This window comes from Petaurus breviceps, unplaced genomic scaffold, assembly GCF_028583685.1.
Source record: "Petaurus breviceps papuanus isolate PSGF00001 unplaced genomic scaffold, PetGlider_PUasm1.0 175, whole genome shotgun sequence".
Lineage (NCBI taxonomy): Eukaryota > Metazoa > Chordata > Mammalia > Diprotodontia > Petauridae > Petaurus > Petaurus breviceps.
In genome coordinates, this window is record NW_027185764.1 from 15,051,105 (window position 1) to 15,063,477 (window position 12,373).

The 12,373-nt window shown below is 36.6% G+C and overlaps 1 protein-coding gene across 3 annotated transcripts in view; it reads left to right on the forward strand.

Annotated features, from left to right (window-relative positions):
- MAD1L1 (mitotic arrest deficient 1 like 1) overlaps nt 1-12,373 on the forward strand; it is an 865,451-nt gene that overhangs the window by 510,439 nt on the left and 342,639 nt on the right. For all 3 annotated transcript variants that reach the window (XM_069084812.1, XM_069084813.1, XM_069084814.1), the window contains one exon: nt 6,069-6,159. In XM_069084812.1, coding sequence (XP_068940913.1) covers nt 6,069-6,159 — 91 coding nt within the window. The remainder of the gene's footprint in view (nt 1-6,068; nt 6,160-12,373) is intronic.

Consider the following 12,373-nt stretch of genomic DNA (forward strand, 5'->3'; position numbering starts at 1 on the left):
ACTTGCCCAAGGTCACACAGCTAGTTTTTTGGTGTTAAGTGTCTGAGTTCAGATTTGAACTCAGGTGCTCCTGACTCCAGGGCCGGTGTTCTATTCACTGCGCCACCTAGCCGCCCCTTCTCTCTTCTCTTACTCTCCTCTCCCCATTTCACCCTTCCTTTTCCTGTTCTCACCTTATAAGTATGTGTATATTGAAATCCATATTTTCACTTATTTTCTTTTGGAACTTAAATTTCATGGGGCTTTTGCTACTATTTTACCTAAATCTGTCCTGCCTGTTTGTCTTTTCTTGTCCCCATAGAAGATAAAAGATCCAAGCTGCTCTCCAATGAATCTTTCAGTGAGATAAATAAATCTCATTGTTTCTATCACTGCATTCTGAAAGGGGAGAATTCCTTCTATTCATTTGTTTGTTTATCTATTTATTCACTAGTTATTGAGTGTAATGGGAACTTTAATGATCATCTTGCCCATCTTCCTTGGTGATTAGGAAACTGGGTTCCAGAGAGGTTATAGACTATGTGATTTTCATTTACTCATTCATTGTGGTAGTATAGTACAACCCGAATTAACACCTAGATCGTGTTCTTCCCAATGATATCTTCTTGGTTTTGTTTTATTTTTGTTGGTTTCTTTTTTTTTTTAAGCAAAATGACATGAACCAAGCCTCTCTTAACCAAAATAAATAAGCATCAAAGTTTGAGACATCTTTCAGAGAAGATTCCCTAAAAGTCTTTCTAGGATCTGTAAGCATCATGCATCAGAGACTAAAACAAACCAACTCTATTCAGGGAGCACATTCCTGTCTTTTCCTGTCATCGTAGAGATGAAACATCAGGCTTGGCAAAGCAAAGATATCAAGTTGTTTTTGTTTTGTTTTTTAAAATCTGTAAACCTTAAAAATGCCAAGACCAGTATTCTGTTTTCATCCCCTTGTGTGTTGGGCCAAAGGCCTCAGTTACTGGTATAGAGCAATGTGAAGCTGCCACAAGCGAGCCAAGCATCAAACATTTTGGCTCATGGGGAGCTGAAGCTGTCAAGGTTTTGCTTTCTTGTTCTGGGTATAAACCCAAGGGATCTTGGCCCAAGGGAGTTGCCCAGTGAGTACTGGCATTTCAAATTTGATGGAAGAGTTTGCAGCCAAGCTGTTGACATCTCTTTTCACAAACACACTGATAATCTTTTCAGATCTTTCCATGGGGCTGAATAAAAAGATAGGCCAAGGTTTATTCTTATCAATTGGCACAAGTTAGATTGTGTCCTATCTGAACTTTACTCGGTTAAAAACAGTTAATTTCAGCAGGCAAGATAGAAGTATTCCCCCAGTTACATCTTTACATTATGACCTCACAGGTAATTGGTTATGATTGGTGTTGCCTGCTATCCAATTCCCAGTTAAGGACAGTGGACTTTCAGGGTTTTGTGCAAAATGTATACCAGGAGGAAGCCAGGCCAGGCAATCGGCACAGGTGGCTGTATTCGTGAGGTGTCAGTTAATCCTGGAGTGGTGATTAATCAATTGCCCCAGCACATTTTTGCCTTTCATGTACATTGTTGCCAACAGAATGGGAAAAACCATAGAAACTTTTTGATAATATCCAAACCAGCTATCATGGTGTACCCCATTCCTAACCCTTTCTTTCCTGGCTTCCTCCTCTGCCCCAGAATGATTCCTCTCAGCTCTATTGATGAGGGTCACTTAAATGGTAGACTTTGTGGAATCCATTCTTTTTGCCCATTTTAGGTCTTTATGTTCATATTTATATTAGTGTTTTCTTCATGTAGCATAAGACTTGCTGTGGCTATTCTTCTTGGAATCACTTAGGCAGTTAAACAAAGCTTTTTGAAATTCCTTCCCTCCCCCCTTTTATCCATTCAAAATACTTATGATGTACTTGATTGATGATAAATTTATCTAAAAGCTATTTATTTCAGTTTGGTTTCCTTTTTCTCTCCAGCTCCCCCTTCCCATTAAAGAGCTTGTATAACATATGAAATAACTTTTAAGATAATTTTAATTGGTGATACCTCCAGTGTTCAAGAACCTCAGGATTTATTTACAGTCAAAATAGCCTAAAACATTTGAAGCCAACTAATTTGAAACCAAGCTATAAACATGAGACTTTTATACACACATGTTCACTCACCTATATATGCATGCATCCACACCCAAGTGAAATGATAATTGGTCAGAAAGAAGGAAGGACAACTTTTTAAAAATATTTTGCTTTTGGGGTAAAGAAATGATGAATATGAGGAATCTGGAAAAAATAGGAAGCCTTCAGTGAGGCAATACAGGGTAAAATGAGGTAAGATAATTTAAAATTAGTGGATTACCAAAAATTCATAATTTAAAAAAAAAGGCCTAGACATCATATCTCAAGAAATTATAAAGGAAAACGGCCTTGATATCTTAGACCCATAGAGCATGTGAAAATAAAAAGAATTCACTAGTCACCTCCTGAAAGAATCTCAAAATGAAAACTTGTAAGAATATTATTGCCAAAATCCAGAGCTCCCTGGCCAAGTCAAAAATACTACTAGCATTCAGAAAGAGATAATCCAAATACCATGGAGGTGCAGTCAGGATGACACAAGATTTAGGAGCTACCACCTTAAAGAAGCAGAGGGCTTGGAATAGTGTGTATTCAGAAGAGCAAATGAGCTAAGATTATAACCAAGAATATCCTACCCAGCAAAACTGAGTGGGGAAAAAATGGATATTTAATGAAATAGATGCCTTTAAGCATTTCTGATTAAAAGGCAGAGCTGAATAGAAAATTTGACATTCAAACATAAAATTCAAGAGTAGTAAAAAATGGCAAATATGAGTAAGAAATAGTAAGGGACTTAACAAGGTTAAACTGTTTATATTTCACGTGGGAAAATGATTCATGTAACCTCTAAGAACTTTGTCATCACTAGGATACAGAAAAGACCTAAAAGGAGGGCATGAATGTGAGTTTACTATATTGGGATGGAATGGAAGGTTAAGATAAAGGGATATACTTGGGGAAAGGGGATGAAAGAGGAAGAGCAGAGAAAACTATCTCACATAAATGAGACATGCAATGAAGAGTTTATACGATAGAGGGGAAAACGGGGAGAACAATGCTTGAACCTTACTCTTTCTGTACTGGATGGTTCAAGGATGATAAAATATACATACAAACATGGTGGGATACAAAAGTCATCCTGCTGAAGGGGTTGGTAGTTAAGGAAGGGACAGTGTAAAGAAGAGAAGGATAAATATAAGAGATTAAGATGGGAGGAAATACAGTCAGCAATCATAATAACTGTGAATGGAATGAATTCACCTCTAAAACCGAAGAGGTTAATGTAATGGACTAGAAACTAGAATCCAACCATATGGTGTTTACAAGAAACACTTGAAACAGAAAGTTATACACATTGTTAACATAAGGAGCAGGAGTAGAATCTATTACGTCTCAGCTGAAGGAGAAAAAGGCAGAGATAGCAGTCAAGATTTCAGAAGAAGTAAAAACAAAAGTAGACCAAATTAAAAGAGGTACTCAGGGAAACTACATTTTGCTAAAATCATCAATGAAGTCATATCAGTATTCGAACATTTATTCAACAAATGGTTCAGCATCCAGAATCTTGAAGGAAAAGTCAAATGGGTTATAAGAGGAAACAAAAATTGTACTAGTAGTTGATGTCAATTTATCCATCAGACCTAGATTAATCTAACCATAAAATAAACAAAGAAGTTAAGGAGATGTATAGAATCTTTAATAGATCAGCTGTGACAGACTTCTGAACAATACTGAATGGGAATAAAAAAGAATATACATTGTCTTAACTCTGCATGAATACCTTCACAATAAATGATCATGTATTAAGGCATAAAAACTTACAAACAAATGAATTATGTATAAATAAAGTTAATTTTTTTAAACACACACACAATCCCTGAAAATCCCTTTGACAGAGTTAGATTTAGGATACTAGTTTGCATTGAATACCAAAATAAACTTAAATTACATATGTAACCTAAATATTAAGTCATGTTATTTTTTAAAAATTAGATGAAAATGAGATCAGTCAACCTTTTACAACCATACCTAGGGGATCTTAATTTCTTAAGTTCATTTCTTAATCAACTCAGACATAGATGTGATTATAAAATACTAGCAACAAGAGTAATAATCATAATAATAATGCTATTTATATTGTGTTTTAAAGTTTGTAAAGTGGGGCGGCTAGGTGGCTCAGTGAATGGAGCACCGGTCCTGGAGTCTGGAGGACCTGAGCTCAAATCCGGCCTCAGACACGTAAACACATAGTAGTCATGTGACCTTGGGCAAGTCACTTATCCCCAATTGCCCTCCAAAAAAGCAAAAAAAAAAAAATATATATATATATATATATATAAAAATTAATATTAACCACAATATCAAAAAGTGTTAACACTAATAAGAAAAATGCAAATCAAAGCAACTCTAAGGTTGCACTTCATATCCAGCAACCTGGAAAAGATGACAAAAGGCTAGAAAACTCAGTGTTGAAAGGGATTGTGGAAAGATAGGCACACTAATACACTGTTGTGAGATTTGTAAATTGAACCAACCAGTCTAGAAAACGGATTAGAATTATGCTAATAAAGTCAAATATCTAAATACTGTCTGAGAGATTCTGCTACTAGATATAACCCAAGGGAGTCAAAGACAGAATGATAGGTCCCATACATACCAAAATATTCACTGGAACATTTTTTTTTTGGTTGTATCAAAGAATTAGGGAAAAAAGTAGAGCCAAATTGTTTGGGGGATAGCTAAACAAACTGTGGTACAAAAATGCAGTGAAATGTTATAGCATCCTACTCAGTATCAAGTATATAGGAATTTGGAGTACTATAGGAAGGTTTATATGAATGGAGATGATGTGAACTACAGCATATCCAGGCCCACAGTGTACACAGTATCTACAACAATATAAATGGAAAGCATAAATAATTGAATTTTTAAAAATGATTTTAAATAACCATGCTTAGCTCCTAAGAAGACTTGAGAAAATGAAATTCTCTCCCTCCGTTACAAAATTGAGAAGTTAATTAGTGTGCAATATTGTATATAATGTTGGACACAGTTGGTATGTTGGCTAGTTTTGTTGAGCTGGGTTTTTTTTATCATTTTTAAATCTTTGTTAAAAGGGATGGGTTGCTGGGTTTGTGTTCAGAAGTAGTATATTTGGAAATAAATGTGAAGGGAAAGCAAAAGCTATACTTAAGCCTGCTTATTCTAATTGACATTTAGAGGACTGCCAAGCAAATCTACCTGCTCTTCTCCATGATAAACTTGCACGTGACTGAAAACTGTTTTAATGTCTTTCCTTAATTTATACATTTTAAGTATCAGTAGATCTTTGTGGAGATGGTTTCCCAGTCCTTTCCTACTTGGTTTCTCTCTCCTGGATATACCAGACATTTTCTTCTCATAGCATATAGTTTCAAAAAAATGCAATTTCATGGGAGTATTATTTCCTCTAATCTTGACACTGTATTTCTAAGATTCTTCTCACTATTAGACAATTCATTTTATGATTCTAGTCAACTATACCCCCAACCCTCTTTCCAATGCCATCCCTCACTCCTGATTTTTTATACATAAAATGTTATAAATCCAATTCTCTTACAGAATGACAGTTGTTAATTATTCACTTAATAATTCTTGGTCTTTAAATCACAGAGTCAGCCCTTTTGGCCTCCTATGGAAAGATTGAGCATGTTGTACTACCCTGATTGGAAGAGAGAGAGAGAGAGAGAGAGAGAGAGAGACAGACAGACAGACAGACAGACAGACAGACAGACAGACAGTGAGAGTGAGAGACAGTGAGAGTGTGAGTGTGAGTGTGTGAGTGTGTGAGTGTGACATGAGCAGCCAGAGAGCTGGTTTATTTATTTTTCTTTCTATTAGTAATCCTGGTGCTGAGCATAGTATTTATTTAACACATAGTGATTAATAAATGCCTTTTAATTTATTCATTTACTTGAACTTTCCCAGTACTATACTTGTCTAATATCATGTCTACTATTGCTTCACCCACAGATTAAAGGTTGAGGAGCTGGTGATGGAACGAAATCAGTTAGAAGAGGAGAAGAAAAATCTTGAGATGCAGCTTGAGAAATTGACTCTCCAGGTGAGAGGTCTCACAGTCCTCATCAGGCTTGAAATTTGACTTTTCTATACTCATTGCTCTATTCTGTTTCTTCCAGTGTCTAAACATCCATAGTCCTGAGCCCTATTTCATAGGCTACATGTAGGCTTATTTTCCATTCTTGGAAACATCCCACTGAAACTTTTCATCAAATACCTCTTGTCCTCTGAACTCATGTTACAGTTTGGTGTGCCATGTCACCAATGGTTTAAATTATGTAACAGGGGTATTTTGCCAGTACTTCCTCCAAGTGAGAGCTAGGTGGGAAAATGTTTCTCCATCTCTAAAACAGACTTGCTTTGTGGATGCAACAATTTTCTCTCCCTTCATTTTTAATGGATTTTTCTGTCTGATCTTCCTCCTGCTAATAGCCAAGGAGCATGCTCTATGGCTGGTGACACTGTATGCCTGGAAGCTCCTTTTACAACTGAAAAGTCTGGGTAGAAATTAATTAGGTGACGTTTCCTGTGTGGTCTTTGGTCTGTTTTTAATCAAACACTCCTTCTGTTGGCAGCGCAGTTCAAGATGAAGAACTCGGCTCACGAGCTGTTTGCATTGTTTTCATTTTTCTTTCTTTTTCATTTTCCCTTCTGCGTGAATTACTTCATGGCAGAAAACCTGCAGGTTTGAAATTGCCCCGATTTCAGACAGGCCATTGATTTTTATCTTGACACCTATTAGAGGCAAATCAAATCTCTTTTTTATGACCAATTCTTAGAGATGGGAAAAATGACAACTTTGATAAAGCAGGAGGCGGAGAGCTGCTGAATGCGTCAGCTGTGCCATGTTTAGCACAGGGGCCTGTCATCCAGTTCGCCTTTAATTGGGCTGCAGTCATCAGAAGCTTGAGGCTTGGTGAGGAGATTCGCTGGCCTCTAGTCCATGCCATTTCCAAATGGTAACTGTGTAATACACATCTCGGGGACCATAGCCAAATCCCTAATGAAATAATTGCATGATAGCTTCTGAGTCTTTCCTAGAGGGCTGCTACAGGGAAGACCACACCCACACATCATTCAATTCTATTTACCACTTTTCCAAGACCTTCTATGGTTATAGGTCCTACTAACTATGTCCCCGTCTACAGATACAAGATGGAAGACACCTCATGTTCCTGAGATATTTTTATGCCAAGATTCTTTAAAGGATCTTCTCATTTTGTTATTCATCTTGTAATTTCTGTGGAGGATAAGTTATTATTTCTTTGGCGTTGGGAATTCCTTTGTTATGGGCTAAATAGTCCCAATGCTGTAAAATACTGAATCTTCCCTTATAAACTGAATTGATATGAGCAAAAATATTCAAACTTCAGAATTTAGCATTCCTGCATAAGAGGAGAATGAGTTCCTATTAAGATATAGTATATATTTTAATATAGTATATATTAATATAGTATCTGACTTCTAGATGTTGCCATATTTAGTTCATTTGAAGAGATTCCTACTTAATATAGCTCATGGTGTGTTTCTAAATCAGTATTTAATTGCAGCTAAAGATATAACCAGAGAAATCATAATTTGAGTAATTATCAAAGTGCACTAATGTTGCTAGTGACAAGGATAGAGTCCATGATGGCAGTTATCAGCCTTTGATCATGCACAGCATGCAGCATCCCAGACAGGGGGATTTAGTGTAATATAATGGTAAGGAAACTGAATTTGGAGTCAGAGGATATGAATTCAAATACTTCCTCTGATAAGCGCTTATTCTTTGTATGGCCTTGAATAAGCCACCTCCCCTTTTTAGGCCTTAGTTTTCTCATTTGTCTAATGAAGGAGTTGGCCTAGATTCCTTTCCACCTCTCAGTCCTGTGATTCAATGACCTGGGCCTTATTCAGCGTATATAAAATATAGACATTATTGCTTCATAATGCTAATAATCTAATATGAAAAGTTAGGTATACACATATCATCAAATGGACAATTTATTGAAGACACATCCCTAGATAAGTAAGTTTTCCTTCCCAAATAATCTTGGAGTACTTCATCTGGGTATCTCCTTTGTCTTCATCAAACCCGACCATGTATTATACTTTTCTGTTTGTGTGCTATACACCCCAATCCTCACTCCTATCCTCAGCAGACTATGAGCTATTTGAGGGGAGAGACCATTTTGTTTTTGTCTTTGTATTTTTAATGCCATGACCATAGTAGGTACTTAATGAATGCTTGTTGAGTTGTAGTCAGGTATCCACTGTATGGTCTAGAACCATATTTATATAAAAAATTTAAACCAGCACAGCTATAAAGATCATGTATTAGAGAAATAGCACAGGATTGTGAAGTAGGCTTCACTAAAGGTGAAGTCATGTTCAGAACCTTATGCTACCAGTGACTGCCTGTTGAGACCTTTGACACATCATTTAATCTATATGAACTTAAGTTTCTTTATCTGTAAAATGAGTATAATAAAACTTGGATTTTCTCCCTTAAAAGGTTACCTGGGTCAATAAAATATTTTATCTGTTTTGTGGTTAACCAAATATTATATAAATGTTAATCATCATCATCATCATTATCTATAAATTAATGTTAGTACCTGCCTTATGGGCTTGTTCTGGAGATCAAATGAAATTATACTTATGAAAGCACTTTATAATGCTACATAAAAACAAGCTTCTTTTATAAACAGTTTTAATTTAATGTTAATAGTGTTTGTTAGAGAGAAAACATGGTAAAGTAGTCAGAAAGACCTGGGTTTGAGTCCTACCTCTTTACACACTGACTTTGTTTCCCTCACTCTCTAAGAGTAGGAATTATAGATGACTTGTTCATCTACTTCAGTTGAGGGAGTTTAATTAAACAGAAGTCTAAACTTGGGGAAATTTTTTTTTTTTTTTTGCTTTTTGGAAGGGGGAAGGCAGGGCAGTTGGGGTTCAGTGACTTGCCCAAGGTCACTCAGCTAGTATGCGTTAAGTGTCGGAGGCTGGATTTGAACTCAGGGCCTCTTAACTCCAGGGCCAGTTCTGTATTCACTGCACCACCTAGCCACCCCAAATTTTTTTTAAATTTGTTAAACATGTACTTGTTTATAGAACTGTGTTAGACACAGAGGAAATCTGGATTTGGAGCTAGAGAACCTGAATTCTGTTTCTCCTTTTCTCTCACTTAGCATTTGAGGCTTCCTGAGCATTGGCTCCCATCAGTTAATTGAGGAGGATGTATGTCCTCTTCCCCAGGGACAGTCATAGAGCAGGGATCAGCAACCTTATTTTTCTCTACTGTAATGACCAGGACTAAATTGTGCCTGTGGACGTTAGTGAAAGTCCTGTGGCACAGGAAAGGAAAAAATAAAAAAGGAAGCAAACAAAACATGCATATGGGCAGGACACCAGGGAAGAGAAAAGTGGCAGGGTAGGGAAGGGTGTTTATAGAATGCCTCTATCAAGAGTTAATATTTGCTGCCCCCCCCCATATGAATTTATTTTGCAAACTGTACTTGGTCATTTTTACTTTTTTACAAGGGAGATTTTTATTTTGTGGGGGAGTAGCATGTAGGGAAATTGGTTTTGTAAATGATAGTGATGCAAAAAAATGAAAGAAAAAAAAAGAGCATCCATGAGACATTAAAAAATACCCAGAAGGGAGCAGAAGGAAACTCCAAAAGACAGAGAAGCAGGGCTATGTTCATACTGTCACATGAAATTTAATATACATGGTAAGATGGAGATTCATGTTTCATATGCAGTTCTTTTTCTGTTCTTTTTTAGAAAAATATTCATGTTTATTAAATTCAAAAGAAAAAAGTTTAAAAGGTTAACTACTTAAGCATTCTCCAAAAAGAGAGCAACTATGGTGGGCTTCCCCATGATTGGAGCTAGTTAAGGCTCTAGTGAAGATTCCTATGTATCTATGCCCTGGGTTAGATGATCTGCTCCTTTCATTCTATAACCCAGTGCTCCTATCTGCATTGTTCTTATAGAAAAAAGAGAGAGGATGTCTTAGCACCTGTATGTTCACTTGGCCACCACCAGAGGCATATACAAAGGCATGATGTCTTTTTCGGTATGGAACATGAGAAATGACGGCAAACCCTGGAAGAGGTTTTCCAGGAGTCCTTATATACTTAGGCATGATGCTGAGTTACTCATGTCCCAGGCCTGCAGTATATCAGTAGAGCGATCTGTTGTGAGTTCATAACACAGACTCATACCTTCTAAGATAATTATCCAGTTTCTCCTTCCCTGGTAGATGTGCTGGAGAAGTGTTAGAAACCTGTACTCAAGGGTACAGGTATTTTGACCTACATAATACATAATATGATCCTCAGATTGTCTTCCATTTTGAAATTTTAGAGTTCTTTATAATCCAGCTCCATGCTTGCACTTGCCATAGCACAGATGAATGCTAGTGAAAAATTTTCAGTCCTGCAGTTTCATATATCTTATCCATATATGTTGCTTTCAACATGGCAGGGTTTCCCCTTACAATCAATCCCACAGAACTTTATTCATTTTGAAACAAAAATAAAGGAAGAAACTTTCTTTGACTGAAATTTTCCTATGATTGGACTCCATTTTAATTTTTAAAAAATCTAGTTTAAGTTAAAAATTAGTATACTTATAAAGCAACTTGAGGTAACAAATGTATTGTTGAAAAATGTTATAGACTAGCTAGCTTACCATTTTAAAGCTAGTTTATTAGGGACATGTGAACATGCTTTCCTCTATCCCCCTGCCACTCCCAAACAGGGATAGAATCAGACCTGTAATTTCATTGGATGGCTGGTGAGGAACTACAGTATGGAATTCTGCAGCTGTAGCCAGGAAGGAGCTAGTATACACCTAATGAGTGTTGTAGCAGAGGGGTAGGGACCCTGCTGGTTGTGGGCATTTGCAGGAGTATTGAATCCCCAGTTTTGGTTCCAGGGCACAGCGGAGAACTAAAGTTTACAGCTGTGGGAGGGACCACATGAAACAAGAGTGGTTGCTTCTGTGGGACAGTGTGACTGGGGTCCTAGCCATGGGGAAGGGATGAAGAGGAGTCCCTGAGGTTAGACCCCTGAATAGAGCTCAGAAAATAACAGTAAGAAGGATCCAAGACAACTGGATTACAATAGTAAGGTGCTAAAAATAAAATAAAACTCAAATAAAAATGTGTAAGCAAAGGAGAAAGGAGCTGACCAAAGACAGCTACAATGGGGATAGAGAAGATCTGGGTTCATATTCATAGGAAGATACTGAAATAAAAAAAAGCCACTCCTACCCCAACAAGAAACATGAAATGATCAAAAGCCCAAAAAGAATTCTTGGAAGAAATTAAAAAAAGATTTCAAAAATCAAGTAAGAGAGATCAAGGAAAAACTAGGAAAAAAAAATAAGAGCAACCCAAGAAAATTGTGAAAAGAGTCAACGAATTGGAAAAAGAGATCCTGGAACTTTAAGAAAGACAATAACTCCTTGCAAACTAGTATTGGCAAGGGGAAGCTAATGACATTATAAGATACCAAGAAATAATAAAACAAAATCAAAAGAATGAAAAAAATAAAAGAGAATGTGAAAACTCCTCAGAACAACATTTGATTTGGAGAACAGATCAAGGAGAGACAATATAAGAATTGTTGGACTACCTGAAAGTTAAAAAAAAAAAAAAAGAATCTTGTTACAATAAAGAGCAAAAGATGTAGTATTGTGATCAAAAATAACTTACCCAGAAAAGTTGAGTATAATCATGAATGAAAAAAAATGAATATTTAATGATCTGAAAGACTTTCAGGTATTTATGACAAAAGGACCAGAACTCAGTGGAAAATTCAACATATAAGCTCTAGGAGAAATATAAGGTAAACACTAAAGACCAATTATAAAGGACTCTATAAAGTCAAACTGTTTACTTCTTATGTGTAAAAATGTTATTAGTATTTTTAAGACTGTTGTTATTCCTTGTGTAGTTTGAAAGAAAGACTGGGGCTGAGCTGAGTATGATGGGGTGATTCTAAAAAGCAAAATTGGGTAGAGGCATGAAAAAAAGAACTAACACAGAGGAAGCAACTGGGAGTGGAGGGTGAGTAGTACTGGGACCATACTCTCATCAGATCAGTTAAAGAGGGTACATAGAAGTCCAGAAGGCTCTAAAAGTCTTCTAAATTTGTAAAGAAATAAGAGGGTGAGGGGAGAGGATAAGGGAGGGACTTTTAGGTGGATGTGTAGATTGAGATCTAGGAGGGTGGGGGAAGAGGACTGGAGAGGGACTGGGA